The sequence below is a fragment of the Salvelinus namaycush genome, chromosome 8, assembly GCF_016432855.1.
Source record: "Salvelinus namaycush isolate Seneca chromosome 8, SaNama_1.0, whole genome shotgun sequence".
NCBI lineage: Eukaryota > Metazoa > Chordata > Actinopteri > Salmoniformes > Salmonidae > Salvelinus > Salvelinus namaycush.
The window spans coordinates 20,101,073-20,122,144 of NC_052314.1; the positions used below are offsets into that span (position 1 = coordinate 20,101,073).

Consider the following 21,072-nt stretch of genomic DNA (forward strand, 5'->3'; position numbering starts at 1 on the left):
CTTTCCGACAATAGTTGCAATTAGGGGTGACAGTGGCAAGCAGATTCCCTTGGTCTTTGGCTTCCCACTTATAAAAAGAGGAAATTTCCCAGATGAATACAAACACATTCTCACAAGTGATACACATGAATACACACACATACCCTTAATGTCAGTGAGCTGGATTGCTGTCTAATCTCTGGGGAAGGCAGTGTGTGTCTCTGTTGGTCTCAGTGGTTTTGTCCCAGCTTTATGTGGGCCTGCTGCCTAACTCAGCTTAGGCAGAGCTTTCTGAAAACGTCCATATTTCACTGTTTCACAGCACCCTACTTACTGTCCAGGGGCCAAATGAGCTAATTCCATTAGAGGGCCTTTAAAGCCTGTCCACAGCTGTGTGGGTGGGAGTGGTAAATGGGATCCATGTCACATCGGCCTATAACTCACTCCCAGCTACTCTACACAGAAGGCTGGATATGAGAGAGAGAGAGAGAGAGAGAGGGGGAGGGAGAGTGAGAATACACCATCTCAGCTTTTCGTTTTGGGCAGGCCACCGGTTGCTGACGTTTTTAACGTCATCTCTCTCTCTCTCTCTCTCTCTCTCTCTCTCTCTCTCTCTCTCTCTCTCTCTCTCTCTCTCTCTCTCTCTCTCTCTCTCTCTCTCTCTCTCTCTCTCTCTCTCTCTCTCTCTCTCTCTCTCTCTCTCTCTCTCTCTCTCTCTCTCTCTCTCTCTCTCTCTCTCTCTCTCTCTCTCTCTCTCTCTCTCTCTCTCTCTCTCTCTCCATAGCAGCATCTGCATTTCCACTGGCCCCTGGTGATATCAGTAGCGACTGGATCATTCTTCTCTGTGCCGTATCATAGTTCTGTGTTCGTTCTGGTTTTAGGCAAGAATAATCTCCATTGTGTCACTGATGATTTCCACAGCATGAGCCCTGCACATCTGCAAAAGCTTCTTATCATTGTGTTCTCACAAACTGTAGAGTGACTCTGTTAGGGATGTAATGGGTGCCCTCTTTTTTCACACACTATCTAATTTCCTTCTCTACCCACCCTTCACCCCCCCCCCCTCTCTCTCCACCCCTCTCTCCTATCCCTCTTTCTTAGGTTGATAAAGTATGTGGGCCTCTCACAGACACTCCGTCAGTGACAAGCATACGTTCCACCCTGAAGGTCATGACCTCTGTGAGTACCTCCCCGACCTCGATGGTGATGACGTCCTCCCCAGCTGAGGTCACACTGGGCCACTTGTCGCATACCAGGAGGTGAGAGAGATAGGCGGCCATAGTGTCTGGTCAGCTGCCTTAGAGTGGTTGGTGTTGTAGCTGGTTGGCATGCTGTGTTCCACTCTGTCCCCCAACATGTATTTGCGCATTGCAGTATGAGTTACTTATAAGCACACTTTGCCACATATATTTTTTGTCAAACATGCTTTCTTTTTCATTATGTTTTTTTACATTTTGAAGTTCTGTCTTCCCTTTCCTTTGCATTGACTTGTGTTTGCTTTGCATTGGATCCCTGCTATTCCTACACCATCTCTCTCATCCTCTCTCCTCCTCTCCCTGACCATGATCACATCCTCCCAGGTCCTTTCCTCTGAAACCATCCAAGAATAATAAGCCTAGAAGTCTGAAAAAGATCTCTAGGTAAGCATGAAGCCCAGCATCTCCCCCTCGCTCGTTAATGTGGCCATCTGACATGGAGTACAGGGGTTGACCACCAGCGACACATTATGTCACCTTAATAAATATACTGTACATACAGTGCCTTCAGAAAGTATTCTCACCCCTTGACTTTTTCCACATTTTGTTGTTACAGCCTGAATTTAAAATGGATTCAATTGACATTTTGTGTCACTGATCTACACACAATACCCCATAATGTCAAAGTGGAATTATCTTTTTAGAAATTTGTACAAATTAAAAATGAAAAGCTGAAATGTCAATCACTATACATAATATACATAATAAGTTGCATGCACTCACTCTGTGTGCAATAATAGTGTTTAACATTATTTTTTCATGACTACCTCATCTCTGTACCCCACACATACAATTATCTGTAAGCTCCCTCAATCGAGCAGTGAATTTTAAGCACAGATTCAACCACAAAGACAAATGACGTTTTCCAGTGGTTCGCAAAGGGCACCTATTGGTAGATGGGTATAAAAACAACAGACATTGAATATCCCTTTGAGCATGGTGCAGATGTTAATTACACTTTGGATGGTGTATCAATACCCCCAGTCACTACAAAGATATAGGCACCCTTCCTACAGTGCATTTGGAAAGTATTCAGACCCCTTGACTTTTTCCACATTCTGTTACGTTACAGCCTTATTCTAAAATTGATTAAATTGTTTTTTCTACACACAATATCCCATAATGACAAGGCAAAAATAGTTAAAAAAAACTTTTTTGCATATTTATTACAAATACAAAATGGAAATATCACATTTACGTAAGTATTCAGACCCTTTATTCAGTACTTTGTTGAAGCACCTTTGGCAGCGATTACATCCTTGAGTCTTCTTGGGTACAATTCTTCTCTGCAGATCCTCTCAAGCTCTGTCAGGTTGGATGGGGAGCATCGCTGCACAGCTATTTTCAGTTCTCTCCAGAGATGTTCGATCGGGTTCAAGTCCGGGCTCTGGCTGAGCCACTCAAGGACATTCAGAGATTTGTCCCGAAGCCACTCCTGCTTTGTCTTGGCTGTGTGCTTAGGCTCGTTGTCCTGTTGGAAAGTGAACCTTCGCCACAGTCTGAGGTGCTGAGTGCTCTCGAGCAGGTTTTCATCAAGGATCTCTCTGTGGGCCTCCTGGGTGGTGCAGTGGTCTAGGGCACTGCATCGCAGTGCTAGCTGTGCCACAAGAGATTCTGGGTTCGAGCCCAGGCTCTGTCGCAGCCGGCCGCGACCGGGAGGCCCATGGGGCGGCGCACAATTGGCCCAGTGTCGTCCGGGTTAGGGAGGGTTTGGCCGGCAGGGATATCCTTGTCTCATCGCGCACTCCTGTGGCGGGCCGGGCGCAGTGGAAGCTGACCAGGTCGCACGGTGTTTCCTCCGACACATTGGTGCGGCTGGCTTCCAGGTTGGATGTGCATTGTGTCAAGAAGCAGTGCGGCTTGGTTGGGTTGTGTTTCGGAGGATGCATGGCTCTTGACCTTCGCCTCTCCCGAGTCTGTACAGGAGTTTCAGCGATGAGACAAGACTGTAACTACTACCAATTGGGGAGAAAAAAAAGGATCTCTCTGTACTTTGTTCTGTTCATCTTTCCCTTGATCCTGACTAGTCTCCCATCCTTTCCCACTGAAAAACCACCCCACAGCATGATGCTATGGTGGTAGCATCATGCTGTGGGGATGTTTTTCAGCAGCAAGGCCAAAGAGTTGGCCTTGAGTTGGTTTCACCAGACCATAGAATCTTGTTTCTCATGGTCTGTGAATCCTTTAGGTGCCTTTTGACAAACTCCAAGCGGGCTGTCATGTGCCTTTTTACTGAGTGGCGTCCGTCTGGCCACTCTACCATAAAGGCTTGATTGGTGGAGTGCTGCAGCAATGGTTGTCCTTCTGGTAGGTTATTCCATCTTCACAGAGGAACTCTATAGCTCTGTCAGAGTGACCATCAGGTTCATGGTCACCTCCCTGACCAAGGCCCTTCTCCCCCGATTGCTCAGTTTGACCGGGCAACCAGCTCTAGGAAGAGTCTTGGTGGTTCCAAACTTCTTCCATTTAAGAGTGATGGATGCCACTGTGTTCTTGGGGACCTTCAATGCTGCAGATTTTTTTTGGTATCCTTCCCCAGATCTGTGCCTCGACACACACCTGTCTCGGAGCTCTACGGATAATTCCTTCGGCCTCATGGCTTGGTTTTTGCTCTGACACGCACTGTCAGCTGTGGGACCTTATATAGACAAATAATGTCTAATCAATTGATTTTACCATAGGTGGACTCCAATCAAGTTGTTGAAACATCTCGAGGATGATCAATGGAAACAGGATGCACCTGAGCTGAATTTCAAGTCTCATAGCAAAGGGTCTGAATACTTATGTAAATAAGGTATTTCTTTTTTTGGGGGGTTTATAATTTGCAAAAATGTCTAAAAACCAGTTTTCGCTTCGTCATTATGGGGTATTTTGTGTAGATTGCAGCACTCCACCAATCGGGCTTTTATGGTAGAGTGACCAGACAGAAGCCACTCCTTAGTAAAAGGCACTTGACAGCCCGCTTGGAGTTTTCCAAAAGTCACCTAAAGGACTCTCAAACCATGAGAAACAAGATTCTCTGGATTGATGAAACCAAGATTGAACTCTTTGACCTAAATGCCAAGCGTCATGACTGGAGGAAACCTGGCATCATTCCTACAGTGAACTATGGTGGTGGCAGCATCATGCTGTGGCGTCACTCCCCCCTCCAACCTGACAGAGCTTGAGAGGATCTGCAGAGAAGAATGGGATAAACTCCCCAAATACAGGTGTGCCAAGCTTGTAGCTTCATAGCCAAGAAGACTCGAGGCTGTAATCGCTGCCAAAGGTGCTTCAACAAAGTACTGAGCAAAGAGTCTGAATTTGTATGTAAATGTGATATTTGAGTTATTTTTTATTATAAATGTGCAAAATAATCTAAAAACGTGTTTTTGCTTTGTCATTATGGGGTATTGTGTGTAGTTTGAGGGGGGGGGGGGGGGGGGAATTATTGAATCAATTATAGAATAAGGCTGTAACTGAGGATGTATCAACAACATTGTAGTTACTCCACAATACTAACATAAATGACAGACTGAAAAGAAGGAAGCCTATACAGAATAAAAATATGTTGAAACATGCATCCTGTTTGCATTAAAGTAAAGTAATACTGCAAAAAACATTTGCAAATAAATTAACTTTTTGTTCTGAACACAAAGCGTTATATTTGTGGCAAATCCAACACATCGCTGAGACCACTTAAAGCATGGTGATGGCTGCATCATGTTATGGGTATGCTTGTCATCGGCAAGGACAATGATGTTTTTTAGGATAAAAATAAACGGAATAGAGCTAAGCACAGGCAAAATCCTTGGGAAAACTTGGTTCAGTCAGCTTTCCAACATTCACTGGGAGACAAATTCACTTTTCAGCAGGACAATTACCTAAAACATAAGGCCAAATATGCACTGGAGTTGCTTTTCAAGATGACATTGAATATTCCTGAGTGACCTAGTTACAGTTTTGACTTAAATCGGCTTTAAAATCTATGCTAAGACTTGGAAATGGCTGTCTAGAAATGATCAACAATGAGCTTGAAGAATTTTTTAAGAATAAAGGGCAAATATTTTACAATCCAGGTGTGCAAAGCTCTTAGAGACTTATCCAGAAAAACTTAAAGCTGTAATTGTAACGGGTGTCTAGTTCTTCCTCCTCCTCGGACGAGGAGAGGAGAGAAGGATCGGAGGACCAAAATGCAGCGGGTTGTGAATACATAATGATTTAATTACAGACGAAGACGAAACATGAAGAACACTTGAAATGATTACAAAATAACAAAACGAAAACGTAGACAGACCTGAACTATGAGAACTTACATGTAACACGAAGAACGCACGAACAGGTACAGACTACAACAAACGAACGAACAAACCGAAACAGTCCCGTGTGGTGCATAGACACAGACACGGAAGACAATCACCCACAAACAAACAGTGTGAACAGCCAACCTATATATGATTCTCAATCAGAGGAAAAGTCAAACACCTGTCTCTGATTGAGAACCATATAAGGCTAATTACCAACCACCTAAACATAGAAACACAAAACATAGAATGCCCACCCCAACTCACGCCCTGACCAACTAAACACATACAAAAATAACATAAAACAGGTCAGGAACATGACAGTAATTGCTGCCAAAGGTGATTCTAACATGTATTGACTCAGGGGGTGGGAAACTTATCTAATGAAGTTATATTAGTGTTTCATTTTCCATCTCTCTTTTTTTTTAAACTTTGACATTACAGAGTATTTTGTGTAGATCGTTGACAAACAAAATTACAATGAAATCAATTTGAATCCCACTTTGTAACACAACAAAATGTGGAAAAAGTCAAGGGGTGTGAATACTGTCTGATGGCACCTCAATGAATATACATTAGATTCTATGATATTGTGGTTATGATCAGCACCCCCCACCCTCTCTCCCTCTCATCTCTCCCTCTTCCTCGCTCTCTCCTCTACCTCAGAGAGTTTATGGGCTATATCCAACGCTACAGGTCCTTCTTCTCTGCCTTGCCAGAGATGCTTTGTGAGAGTGAGATGGTGGTGGATGATTTCACCTGCTGGAGCGGGGAGGATGTGGTGGAGAGGTAGGAATGGACCCTTTCTATTGGTCTACATCTATGTCTGTCACACTTAATTTAATTTAAAAAATATATATATTGTGTTATTGACTGTACTTTTGTTTATGTGTAACTCTGTGTTGTTTTTGTCGCACTGCTTTGCTTTATCTTGGCCAGGTCGCAGCTGTAAATGAGAACTTGTTCTCAATTGGCCTACCTGGTTAAATAAAGGTGAAATAAAAAATAAATAAATAATGGGCTTAGCCTTTCTGTTACGTTCTCTATACAGGTCTTGTTGCCCATTAAAAGAGAGAGGTTCTTTTGAATCTTTAACACGTGATGTCAATACACATTAAGGCAAGTCACATGACTCTTTTCTATCCCATTACGAGAAATTCAAGTAGTTGATGCTAACATAAAAACAAATTCAACCAGGTTAAAAAGCAATCAGATATCCTGGTCAAGCCCTTATTGACATCTGAGGGCATGGATTCTGGTTTTGAGGACCTAGAAGAGCCCACGAATGTCTGGTGTAAGAGGTTTCAAACCAGCGAGGGTGCATGGGGATAATGAGTTTAACCAGGGGGCCTGTAGACATTTGGATGCCATGGATATTGGGAGCATGGCCCTAGACCTTAGTATAGTGTGTTCATTTATAAAATTCTAGAGGCCATTCTCATGAAAATTACATTGGAAACTTTGGAGAAGCACCTTCCTAAAAACACACATATAGAAACAAGCGTTCAAGCACACCCAGGCACGGACACACACGCACGCACGCACGAGAGACCCCATTCACCTAGGACTCCTGGGCTGGAACTGTGCTCCCCCACTATCACATTTAGGCCTCTGTTTTGTCCCCCTTTCAGCCAATTCAACTGGGATTTTTTCTATCCTTGTTGAATTCACTGGCCATGAAGGGGTGTTGGAGCCAGCGGAGAGTGTTTTTTTTAATCGCTTTGGGCTGGGAGTGCTGGTGGGGGTTGGTGTGGTCTCCCCTAAAGAACCACGGAAACCACATTTTGTATAATACCAATAGCATTCAATCCACTCCAGTAATGTGTGTGCTAATTTGTTTGTTTAGGGGTTGTCTATAACTAATACTGTATTAACACACATTGGCCCTCCCACCGGATGTTGATTAAGGCAGCCCCCTGCACCTCTCTGATTCAGAGGAGTTGGTTTAAATGCGGAAGACACATTTCAGTTGAATGCATTCAGTTCAACTGTCTAGGTATCCCCCTTTCCTTTCCTTCCCTATGGGAGGCCAGCTCCCCTCAGCCCACTCCAAGCTCTTCTCTATCCTGGTACCCCAATGGTGGAACCAGCTTCCCCCTGAGGCTAGGACAGGAAAGTCCCTGCCCATCTTCCTGAAACCCTACCTCTTTAAAGAGTATCTTAAATAATCCACCTCCTCACCTCGACCCCCCCCCCCCCCAAAAAAAGAAATAAAAACAAATACAACTTTCCTGAATCATCACTTGTACTTGACCCCCCCCCCCCCCCCCCCCCCCCCCCCCCCCCCCCCTTGCTGATAACTACTTTATTGAGGAAAAGTGTACTTACTATGCCTGTGATGTGTGGTTGTCCCATCTAGCTATCTTAAGATGAATGCACTAACTGTAAGTCACTGGCTAAATTATTAAAATGTAAACAGCAGGCTTGGGCTCGATTCAGTTAAAATTCCAGTCAATTCAGGAAGTAAACCGAAATTCCAATTCCCTTCAATGCTTTTCAATGAGGAAAATGTGGAATTGGAATTGGAATTTGGTTTACTTTCTGAATTGACTGGAAATTAAATGGATTGACCCCAACCCTGATCAACAGACATCCACATGTATGTACATAGAATGTGCTCTTTCTCATAGGAGAATAGAATGGGGGATATATTTTGATAGAATGGTTGAATAAGTAGATCTTATATGAACTAACATGCATCAATCAGAAGCACCATTAATAAAAGATTATTAAGATTATATTACAGTGGGTCATTAGACATGAGAAATGCACGTCTGGAACATTTGTGTCCGTCTGAGCTTTGCCATGTTGGTTTGTTGTGGGCTAGGGAGAGACGGAGGGGGTTCACTGGGGCTCCTGTGGGCCCTCTGTGTGGCACTAATGAAGGCCCCAGGCCTGGTGGCCATTCAGGCTTTGTGAACCTTGCAGAAGAACCGAGGGGGACCTCCTCCTCCCCTCCTAATGTACCTGCTGCCCCCCCACCAGGGACCACTGAGAGAAGGGTCTGTTCTCTGGCCCTCTGGGGCTGCAGCCTGGAGCCTGGGGCTTGGAGCCTGGCAGCTGGAGCCCAGCCAAGAGAGGAGGGCACAGAGACACTGGGGCACAGCCACTCTGCTGACCTCTTTACAGTTTCAATTCACTGAACCCCCCCCGCGCACCACACCCCTCTTCTGTTTGACCCAATTCACTTTCTGACAAATGCCTTAGCTTGTGTGGTTGCTTATGTGTTACCAGAAAAAGAAAAGTCTCTTTGCTGTGTTATCTGTCCTGAGACAGTTCTGACATTGTCTCTGTATTAAATTTGATTTAACTAGGCAAGTCAGTTAAGAACAAATTCTTATTTACAATGACGGCCTACCCCGGACAACGCTGGGCCAATTGTGCGCCACACTATGGGACTCCCATTCACAGCCAGATGTGATACAGCCTGAATTCAAACCAGGGACTGTAGTGACGCCTCTTGCACTGAGATGCAGTGCCTTAGACTGCTGCGCCACTCAGGAGCCCCATTAGGTGTTCTTATAGATTGGTTTAACCCTCTCATGGTATGTTGGCAGGCATCATATATCACTTAACCAGAGTTCTCTGCATCTAAGAGTCAAAACAATAATTGCAAGGCTTTAAATTCAAGCATCACATGAGTTTGGATAGTGCCGTGAATAACCTCTTCTCATACTGTACTAATGCTGTCTCTGCTAGCCACCCCACATTATGGGGAAACACTGCCACCTAGAGGATGTATCTAAATCAAATCAAATTTTATTGGTCACATACACGTGTTTAGCAGACTTGTCAAATCGGAGGGCCTGTTGTCCGGACCTCTGGCATTCTCTATGGGGGTACCACAGGGTTCAATTCTTGGACACTCTTTTCTCTGTATATATCAACGATGTCGCTCTTGCTGCGGGTGATTCCCTGATCCACCTCTATGCAGACGACACCATTCTGTATACATCTGGCCCTTCTTTGGACACTGTGTTAACAAACCTCCAAACAAGCTTCAATGCCATACAACACTCCTTCCGTGGCCTCCAACTGCTCTTAAACGCTAGTAAAACGAAATGCATGCTTTTCAACCGATCGCTGCCCGTACCCGCCCGCCCGACTAACAGCACTACTCTGGACGGTTCTGACTTAGAATATGTGGACAACTACAAATACCTAGGTGTCTGGCTAGACTGTAAACTCTCCATCCAGACTCATATTAAACATCTCCAATCCAAAATGAAATCTATAAGCGACTTCCTATTTCGCAACAACGCCTCCTTCAATCACATTGCCAAACATACCCTCGTAAAACGGACTATTCTACCGATCCTCGACTTCGGCAATGTCATTTACAAAATAGCCTCTTATACCATATACCACCCACCACTGCAACCTGTATGCTCTCGTTGGCTGACCCTCGCTACATATTCGTCGCCAGACCCACTGGCTCCAGGTCATCTATAAGTCTTTGCTAGTTAAAGCTCCACCTTATCTCAGCTCACTGGTCACCATAACAACACCCACCCGTAGCACGCGCTCCAGCAGGTATATCTCACTGGTCATCCCCAAAGCCAACACCTCCTTTGGCTGCCTTTCCTTCCAGTTCTCTGCTGCCAATGACTGGAACGAATTGCAAAAATCGCTGAAGTTGGAGACTTATATCTCCCTCACTAACTTTAAGCATCAGCTATCTGAGCAGCTTACCGATCGCTGCAGCTGTACACAGCCCATCTGTAAATAGCCCATCCAATCTACCAACCTCATCCCCATATTGTTTTTATTTACCTTTTTGCTCTTTTGCACACCAGTATTTGTACTTGCACATCATCATCTGCACATCTATCACTCCAGTGTTAATTTGCTAAATTGTAATTACTTCGCTACTATGGCCTATTTATTGCCTTACCTCCTCACTCCATTTGCACACACTGTATATAGACTTTTTCTATTGTGTTATTGACTGTACGTTTGTTTATTCCATGTGTAACTCTGTGTTGTTGTTTGTGTCGCACTGCTTTGCTTTATCTTGGCCAGGTCGCAGTTGTAAATGAGAACTTGTTCTCAACTGGCCTACCTGGTTAAATAAAGGTTAATTAAAAAAAGACGTTTGCCCCCAGTGATGCGTTGTGCAGACCGCACCACCTTCTGGAGAGCCCTGCGGTTGTGGGTGGTGCAGTTGCCATACCAGGAGGTGATACAGTCCGACAGGATGCTCTCAATTGTGCATCTGTAAAAGTTTGAGGGTTTTAGGTGCCAAGCCAAATTTCTTCAGCCTCCTCAGGTTGAAGAGGTGCTGTTGCGTCTTCTTCACCACACTGTCTGTGTGGGTGGACCATTTCAGTTTGTTTGTGATATGTACGCCGAGGAACTTAAAACATTCCACTTTCTTCACTGCTGTCCCATCGATGTGGGGGGTGCTTCCTCTGCTGTTTCCTAAAGTCCACAATCATCTCATTTGTTTTGTTGACATTGAGTGAGAGGTTATTTTCCTGACACCACAATCCCAGAGCCCTCACCTCCTCCCTGTAGACTGTCTCGTCGTTGTTGGTAATCAAGCCTACTACTGTTATGTCGTCTGCAAACTTAAGGATTGAGTTGGAGGCGTGCATGGCCACGCAGTCATGGGTGAACAGGGAGTACAGGAGGGGGCTGAGCACGCACCCTTGTGGGGCTCCAGTGTTGAGGATCAGCGAAGTGGAGGTGTTTTTTCCTACCTTCCCATCAGGAAGTCCAGGACCCAATTGCACAGGGCGGGGTTCAGACCCAGGCCCTCGAGCTTAACGATGAGTTTGGAGGGTACTATGGTGTTGAATGCTGAGCTATAGTCAATGAACAGCATTCTTACAGTACATAGGTATTCCTCTTGTCCAGATGGGATAGGGCAGTGTGCAGTGTGATGGCGATTGCATTGTCTGTGGACCTATTGGGGCAGTAAGCAAGTTGAAGTGAGTCTAGGGTGGCAGGTAAGGTGGAGGTGATATGATCCTTGACTAGTCTCTCAAAGCACTTCATGATGACAGAAGTGAGTGCTACGGGATGATAGTCATTTAGTTCAGTTACCTTTGCATTCTTAGGGACAGGAACAATGGTGGCCATCTTGAAAGCATGTGGGGACAGCAGACTGGGATAGGGAGAGGTTGAATACGTCCTTAAACACACCAACCAGCTGGTCTCCGCATGCTCTGAGGACGCGGCTAGGGATGCCATCTGGGCCGGCAGCCTTGCAAGGGTTAACACATTTAAATGTCTTACTCACGTTGGCCACGGAGAGGGAGAGCCCACAATCCCTGGTAGCTGGCCGCGTCAGTGGCACTGTGTTATCCTCAAAGCAGGCAAAGAATGTGTTTAGCTTGTTCGGAAGCAAGACGTCGGTGTCCGCGACGTGGCTGGTTTTCCTTTTGTAGTCTGTGATTGTCTGTAGACCCTGCCACATACGTCTTTTGTCTCAGCCCTTGAATTGCGACTACACTTTGTCTCTATACTGACGTTTTTCCTGTTTGATTGCCTTGCGGAGGGAATGATTACTCTGTTTGCATTCTGCCATATTCCCAGTCACCTTGCCATGGTTAAATGCGATGGTTCGCGCTTTCAGTTTTGCACGAATGCTGCCATCTTTCCACAGTTTCTGGTGAGGGTAGGTTTTAATAGTCAGAGTGGGTACAACATCTCCTATACACTTCTTGATAAACTCTGTGACCGTCTCAGTTTATATGGCAATATTATTCTCGGACGCTACCTGGAACATATCCCAGTCTGTGTGATGAAAAGAGTTTTGAAGCGTGGATTCCGAATGGTCAGACCAGCGTTGAATAGTCCTTAGCACGGGTACTTCCTGTTTGAATTTCTGCCTATAGGAAGGGAGGAGCAAAATGGAGTCGTGGTCAGATTTGCCAAAAGGAGGGCAGGGGAGGGCCTTGTATGCATCCCAGAAGTTGGAGTAACAATGGTTGAGTGTTTTTCCAGCGCGAGTACTACAGTCCATATGCTGATAGATTTTAGGTAGCCTTTTCCTCAAATTAGCTTTTTTTAAATCCCCAGCTACAATAAATGCAGCCTCAGGATATATGGTTTCCAGTTTGCATAAAGTCCATTGAAGTTCCTTGAGGGCCGTCGTGGTATCGGCTTGAGGGGGGATATACACGGCTGTGACAATAACCGAAGAGAATCCTCTTGGGAGATAATACGGTTTGCATTTGATTGTGAGGTATTCTAGGTCTGGTGAACAAAAGGACTTAAATTCCTGTATGTTATGGCAAATACACCATAAGTCGTTAATCATGAAACATACACCCCCGCCCTTCTTCCCGGAGAGATGTTTATTCCTGTCGGCGCGATGAACTGAGAATCCAGATGGCTGGACCGACTCCGACAGTATATCCCGAGAGAGCCATGTTTCTGTGAAACAGAGTATGTTACAATCCCTGATGTCTTTCTGGAAAGAAACCCTTGCCCTGATCTCATCAACCTTGTTATCCATGGACTGAACATTAGTGAGTAATATACTCGGAAGCAGTGGGTGGTGTGCGCGCCTCCTAAGTCTGACTAGAAGACCGCTCCGAATTCCTCTTCTCTGCCAGCATTGTTTTGGGGCGGCCTCTGGAATCAGTTCAATTGCCCTGGGTGGTGCGAACAAAGGATCCGCTTCGGGAAAGTCTTATTCCTGGGCATAATGCTGGTAGTGCTGGTGAGTTACGGCTGCTCTGATATCCAATAGTTCTTCCCGGCTGTATGTAATAACACATAACATTTTCTGGGTTAACAGTGTAAGCAATAATACATAAAAAAACAAAATACTGCAAAGTTTGCTAAGAACTAGAAGCGAGGCAGCCCTCTCTGTCAGCTCCATCTTGAACCATCTTGTATCCATGTGAAAAAAGGCCAAACATTCCTTCAGGTCACCAACGATGACAACATCCATTACACCAAACTTTCCCATACTGTATTGTTACGCAGTTGCACTATGGATAAAACCGAAAAAACATTGTGTGCATCCACAGGTATTTTTTCTACAGAGGTCTTCCTCTAGAACTCCCATATTAATATATGCCATTTAGCAGCCACTTTTATCCTAAGTGACTTACTTTGCATGTGGGTGGTCCCAGGAATCAAACCCACTATCCTGGTATTGCAAGAGCCATGCTCTCCCAACTGAGCTACATAGGACTACACAGCTACAGAGGACCACATAGCTACAGAGGACCACATTATCACAGGACCACATTACCTGAGAATGAGGCATCACTTTCCTGTTTTACTTTGACATGTGGTATCTAAATTACTAAGATTCGCATCGCTATGGAATAGGGTATAAACAGTGTTGGTAATCATTTTATTTAGTACTGTATTAAGATCAACTCTACACTCAACAGCAGTGAGCACAGCAGCTTACTAGTAGTCTGTGACTACCATATTAAGGGACATGGACCACTAGAGAGCAGTGTTGTAGCGGCCAAGCCTAAATGTGTCCTCTGTTATTGTCCCAGCCAGCCAGGCAGGTATGATGACAGCAGCAGATTTCAAACTGGGTTAAGAATGTCCAATGAGGTCAAGTGTCTCAGTATGGGTTTCACAGGGAACTGTTTTTGTCTGATGAACCTAAAAGGAAGTGAATGAGGTGGCTGTTCAGAGGATATATTGAATTATTTGCTTCCAGGCTCTCTGTAGTCATAGTGTGTGCTGTGGCAGACATTTCACTATAATTGAGTCCCCAATAACTACTGATCGTGTTCCCACAGGGAGGCTGGGGCCAGGGTGCCTTCTGACAGAATCTGGGCTGAGCTGACTTACTGCTCACTGCCTCTGTTGTTGTTGATGTTGTTCTCATCTCTGCTGCTTCACTGGAAGCTGACTGCCATCAAATGGGCTTCTTATGGCAGAGTCTTCTTGCGTTGTGTGTCTGTGTTAGTGTGTTTGGGTTGGGGGGATGAAAGCACAGAGACGAACATAACAGTTATCAACTGAAAGCTTCAGAGTACTGTACAGTGTCTCTTACATAAGTCTGTAATTCTAGACCACACAGGTCATTGGTCAGATTCCAGGTTAGCGGTAATTGTGAAATAGTTTGCGCGCTCACATGCTCAAACTGAAACCCTGTTCCTCACCTCCTCACGTTCTCTATTACTCCCATCAGGTGCATGACTGTCACCTTTGACCTTGATCCTGGGGATGAAATGTGGATGTCAGGATCAGTTTCCTGTCTGTTCCCCTTGTTTCCTTCTCCCTTATTCAGCCCACAGAGCAGCACCCTAGCAGAAAATCTGGAATAACAGAGGCTTGGGGAGCACATAGAGGGAAAACAGTGGTAACCTAGTAACGCCACTATGGAAAGCGGAGTTCTTACAGACACCAAAGCCTGACAAAAGACTATTCTCTGTCTCAGGTTTCAAGGTCATTTATCCTATTGACATGTTAGAGACTCGTCTCACATGCATAAATTAGTCTACAGTTCGACACTGCCCACTGGGCACACCACCTCATTTCAACGTGGAAATGTGGGTAATATTTGGTTGATGAGAATGAGAATTCAACCTTTATTCATCCTCTCCAAAAAAAGCCAGGAGTCTATTGAATTATAACTATGCTGCCTCCCGAGTGGCTTTACTTGGCTCATCGCGTTGTAGCGACTCCTTGTGGTGGGCCGGGCACCTTCAGGCTAACTTCGGTCGTCAGTTGAACGGTGTTTCCTCTGACACATTGGTGCGACTGGCTTCCTGGTTAAGCGGGCGAGTGTTTAGGAGCGCGATTTGGCGGGTCATGTTTCGGAGGACGCATGACTCGACCTTCGCCTCTTCCGAGTTGCAGCGATGAGACAAGATCGTAATTGGATATGATGAAATTGGGGAGAAAAAGGGGGGGTAAAAAAATATAACAATTTGTTGTGCTTTTAAATGCTTGAAAGCGCAGTGATAACACACTTAGATTACAACTAAACCAAAAATCAGACATTGTTTGGAATTTGGTTGTACTTTTAGATGCTTGATAGCATAGTGATACATTGTATTTGTTTATCACTACGCTATCAGCCATCTAAAAGTACAACCAAATTCCAAACAATGTCTGATTTTTGGTTTATTTTTGGTGTTATCACTGCGCTTTCAAGCATTTAAAATCACAACAAAGTTCAAATGGGAATACAATGTCAGATATTTTGTATTTGTACAACAACTTAATGTGTTATCCCTGTGCTTCATCTAATAGCACAACCAAATGACCTGGATTGTAGTTGAGATTTTCATTAAAAATACATAGTTCAAGTGATCAATGCTGGTCGAGATTCTGCACTGATTATTATAGCAATTGTGAAGATCTCCACAGATCTACGACCTTTGCATGCTATGTTGAGCATGCACGCTTCTATAATTACATAAGAAGACATTAATAGTTACAGTAACCTCAAAATGTGGCCATGGATGTGTTACTCACTTTAGGTTGAATAAATACTGTTACATTCGTTTGTAACGTAGCCTTAACGTTAGGCTATTTACTGTATTACAAAAGTAATATTGAATTCTGTTTGGTTGACAACGCAACCAAACATCAACATTTAAAGGACATGTAGGCCTATCTATTGCTTGGATAGCTTCATTTGAGCCACTGGCTTAATCCTATTCTTTAACTTTTATTTTTTGTTTAGTTGGAGCCGTGAATCCAACTTAGAATTTGTTAACTTGTTGACTGTACTGCAAAGGTGATATTGAATTGTGTTTGGTTGTCAACGCAACCAAATATCAACATTTTAAGGAGATTTATATTTTGTGTCACTGACTAAGTCTGGTTTTAATACCACTTCGTCTACAAAAGAATAATTTATATGTTGGATTCATGTCTCCATCTCAACCAAACATCAAAGTTAAAGAATAGGACTGAATCAAATCAAACTTTATTTAAAGTGCATTTAAAGTTTGATTTGATTTAGTCCTATTCTTTAACTTTTTGGTAGAGATGGAGATGTGAATCCAACATATCAAATATTAATTTGTAGACAAACTGGAATTAAAGCCAGACTAAATCAGAGGAACTGATGGAACTATACAAGCAGAAGATCTCCTTGAAATGTATATATTTGGTTGCGTTGACAACCAAACACAATTCAACATCCAGTTTTTCTACAAAATACAATTGATATGTTGGATTTACATCCAAGTTAAAGAATAGGACTAAATCAAATCAAACTTTAAATGCAGTTTAAATAAAGTTTGATTTGATTTAGTCCTATTCTTTAACATCGGTTTTTGGTTGAGATGGAGACGTGAATCCAACATATGAATTGTTAACTTGAAAAATACATTTTAAATCAACCAAAGCTTGAAACAATAGGCCTATATTTATTGTCTACTTTTAGATGACTTCACAAATGCTATAATATTAAAGGCCTAAATAGTATAATTGATTATATATGACTTATAGAGTATGGTTACATTTTATTTGCTCTGTTAAATCTACAGTTTGGAATGACTTCAGTAGCAACAGTGAGATCTCTCTACTACATTGGTAGTAGTTTTAACCAAGGCCAGGGCTGCTGGGCTTGGTTAAAACTATGGATGGGAGGCCAAGAGGTAGCTGTAGATAGATCAATTCTCCAGTCGGAGATGCTGCCCTTCCTATTTGTCTTTTTTTGATAGTGGATATAACATTGAAGATCTGCCGTTGTTTCAAAACTACAAATTCAACATATTTTATACAAGGTTTGTCTATGTTGAAAATTGGTTACTATGACGACATAATCCTGTGGTTTGAAATTTCACCTTTTTGCAAATCCAATGTATTTTCCACATAAATTCCACGTTACAATACGTTGATAAATTACGTTGAAAAAACGTTGACTCAACCAGTTTGTGCCAGGTGGGTGGTCTTATTTGAAATAAATGTGAGAGTATGCTGTTTAGTAGTACAAAGGTTTTTGTTCTTGCTGTAGTCCATAAAAAGAGACAGTTCCATTTAGATCACCCAGTCAGTCACACAGACTGAGACTTCGCCATGACGCTCCATTGGATCAGAGAAAAAAAGAGTACTGGTTAATTACAGTGGAGAAAAGAAATGCCCTCAATTATGTTTTCTAAGTATGCTAAAGGAGGATTCAGTACTAATGACCAAAATGAGCTGTGAGGCTCAGGTCGTTAGTGACATCTGAGGATGAGTGATGTTAATTAGTGAGAGAAGCTATAGTGTTAACCTCCCTTTTTTCTCACCCACATACACATTCAGTCCCTCAGGGACAAGCAGTTTTCCTGATGGCAAAGTGAGGGGTTATTTGTCAGATGGTTGGTCTCTTTTGATTGATAACAGTCAGATAGGAGCATTCTGAACCTGGTAAATGCCAGCTTCTTGCTCCCCGCGGCACATGCAGGGGTTTCCCCTGCCTGCCTGCCCACCGCCAGTCATCAGGGATATTAGGTACTGTCCTGAACTCTGACCCCCAGGTCCCCTCTGGCCTCAGGCTCCTCTGACACCATAGTGTCTTCTGTTACCTAACAACCTTGTAAAACAGGAATGACAGGAGTAATTTCATATTACTTTCCTCTTTGACCGTAAAGAGTAGGAGTAGCATTTAAAAGGGGGAAACTCAGGGGCTCTTGGAGGTTAGAGTTTTAAGATGATTAGTGGTTACATAGAGGGATCTGGCCCCTCCAATCAGGTACTTAACAGCATATAATGTGTCTGTGCTATGCTGTCTATTCCAGTGATGGATATCTTGATGTGGGGCAGTGACACTTTCTGGTGATTCCTTCCTCTGAAGAGTGGTCTCCAATGACCTCTCACCAGGAAGCTGCCGGCCATATGGCCAATCAGAAGCTGCAGCTGGCCCTGTGCCTGGCTGCCCCACTGGCCTGAGTTCTAGACCCAGGTTATTTCTAGATTCATCGTAGCACTGGTTTCAAGTGTATGTCGTTGGCTCTGTCTATATTCAGCAGGTACAAGTATTGTCCAATCCAGCACTGTGGAAGCAAAAACCGCACTGGTGACCTGATTGATGTTTCTCAGAACAGGTCATTTCATTAACTAGCTACACTAGCCAGGTGAAGTCACTGGGTATGCGGTGTAGCAACATGCCATACTGTGCCATGCCCTGTCTCTGCTTTTCATTCCTGCCAGGGAAACTGGATCCTGGTGTTCAGCAGCAAAAAAGCTGGTTTTACCCTGGAGACCAGGCCCCAGTCTCAGAGCTCCAGAGGTTACAGACACTATCGATATGAGATGCAAGCTATTGAAAAACATGACTAAAACACTGAACCAACCAGCGCTTCATGAACTCAATGACAATAGCAACACAGAAAGCTCCACAGGCCAGAGCCAACACAGACAACACAGAGGTCATAGCTGTGCTTCCTGTTGGCTAGTTCTTTTTTCAATCTCCTTTTTTTCTATGTTGCAGCATGCCTGCGTTGCCACAAATACCCCCAGAGGGCTGTGTTGGGTTGAGAGAGATTCAATACAATGTATTTGTGTATGATCCTAGGAGCCTGGAGCAGACAAAGAGACAGGATGAAAGTAAAATGGTCTGTGGATTTATGGCCTTCAGGGGGAAGCATAAAAACATCTGCTTTGGAAGCAACTGTATAAGTGTGTTCTCAGACAGACCTTTCTGTAGACCTTTCAGTTATATCATACATTACACCTCAGATTATTATCTCTGAATTATTACTCCATGCTGCTGTTTGTGACTGTTTGTTATTCCACATTTGACTGGCCTAAATCACGACAGAAGGCATACATTACTACTGGTAGTCGTCATAGGAATGAGGGAGGGAGTGTGGTGGACCGTTAGACATCACAGCAGTGCACTCAGCCAAGCCTCCTTCTCAGGCTCCCATGATCTTCGGCGGTGGAAGGGCTTTTGGGATGTGTCCCGTTACCTTGGCCACAGTGTATTTGTTGGTGTTTGGGAAGAGCACAGTTGAATGACATATAGTGCTGGGCACACTTTGGTTTTGGGGTTGCTGGTTTGCATTTCAAGTCAGAGGAATGTACCTAAAGAGCATGAGCTGAGTCTTTATCTGTCAGCCCACTCCTGACCGCTGCGCCAGGCCGTATCAGCTGGGCTACCAGACCAGACCAAAGCAGACCGGAGGCTCCACGCCTTGGAGCTGGAGCAGAACCGTGTGGCCAGCGTTGAGTGCTGAGTCACATACACCCCATATACAACGGTATAATTTTATATGCTGTGTGGTAAATAGGCTAATCGTTTCCAACCAGTCCTGCTTAGCTGTACGGTTTTTCTCCATGGAGCTTTGAACAATAATGTCTTGTTTTTTAGGGCGTGAGGGTCGTTTTGAACTACCACAGTATGACAGCCTCTGTTTTTGTGGTCTGGGTTTGCCCAGTCCCCCATTATGGCTCTGTTAGATTATGTGTTTCCTCATCAGAGCAGGCGTACAGCCCTCTCTCTTTCTCTCGTACAGCCCTCTCTCTCACTCACTGAGCAAGCGCTCTGCTCTACTTCATAGCCTTGAGGCTGGAGTTGGACTCTACACAGCAGAAAGCCAAGTGGTCACAGTGTAACCATCTGTTCATATCCATATTGTACAGGGAGGCATCACCTGATCTAATACATCTGGTCTGGACTGAACTGATTTGCTCTCTATTCCCAGTTCAGGAGTTGAGATAATCAGTCCAATCAAGTGATTTGGACCATGACCAAAAGCCAAGGTTGCCTAGTGATTGGATAACAGTAAGTATAGCCTAGTGCAGTGGAATTCATACTTTTTCTGCGGGGACCCCATTTTTTTCAGCCAGAATTTATGGGGACCCCATTTTTTTCAGCCAGAATTTATGGGCACCCCATTTTTTTCAGCCAGAATTTATGGGGACCCCATTTTTTTCAGCCAGAATTTATGGGGACCCCATTTTTTCTCAAGAATTTATCACGACCACAACCCACCCCAAATGTAATGGCACAACCTTAAAATCATTACATTTATATTTTTACATAAACAAATAACCTTCAATTCATCACATTTTAATCTCTCATCAAAATGAAAAGAAACCAATACATACATTTACTCTATAATATTTTATTTATTTTTCAAATTATCTTTCTCAATAAAATAGGGGTCAATGTAAATAGTCCGGGTGGCCATTTGATTAATTGTTCAGCAGTCTTATGGCTTGGGGGTGGAAGCTGTTAATGAGCCTTTTGGTCCTAGACTTGGTGCTCCGGTACCGCTTGCCGTGCGGTAGCAGAGAGAAGTCTATGAGTTGGGTGACTGGAGTCTTTGACAATTTTTTGGGCTTTCCTCTGACACGCCTAGTAAATAGGTCCTGGATGTCAGGAAGCTTGGCCCCAGTGATGTACTGGGCCGTTCGAACTACCCTCTGTAGCGCCTTACAGTCAGATGTTGAGCAGTTAACATACCAGGCGGTGATGCAACCGGTCAGGATGCTGTCGATGGTGCAGTTGTAGAACCTTTTAAGGATCTGGGGACCCATGCCAAATCTTTTCAGTCTCCTGAGGGGGAAAAGGTGTTGTCATGCCCTCATTAATGTCTTGGTGTGTTTGGACCATGATAGCTCGTTGGTGATGTGGACACCAAGGAACTTGAAACTCTTGACCCGCTCCACTACTGCCC

General features: G+C 44.0%; 1 protein-coding gene across 2 annotated transcripts in view; it reads left to right on the forward strand.

Moving 5' to 3' along the window:
* LOC120052500 (glypican-5-like) overlaps window positions 1-21,072 on the forward strand; it is a 119,540-nt gene that overhangs the window by 29,081 nt on the left and 69,387 nt on the right. For both annotated transcript variants that reach the window (XM_038999448.1, XM_038999449.1), the window contains exons 4-6: window positions 1,081-1,238; window positions 1,560-1,619; window positions 6,185-6,307. In XM_038999448.1, the coding sequence (XP_038855376.1) occupies window positions 1,081-1,238; window positions 1,560-1,619; window positions 6,185-6,307 (341 nt within the window). The remainder of the gene's footprint in view (window positions 1-1,080; window positions 1,239-1,559; window positions 1,620-6,184; window positions 6,308-21,072) is intronic.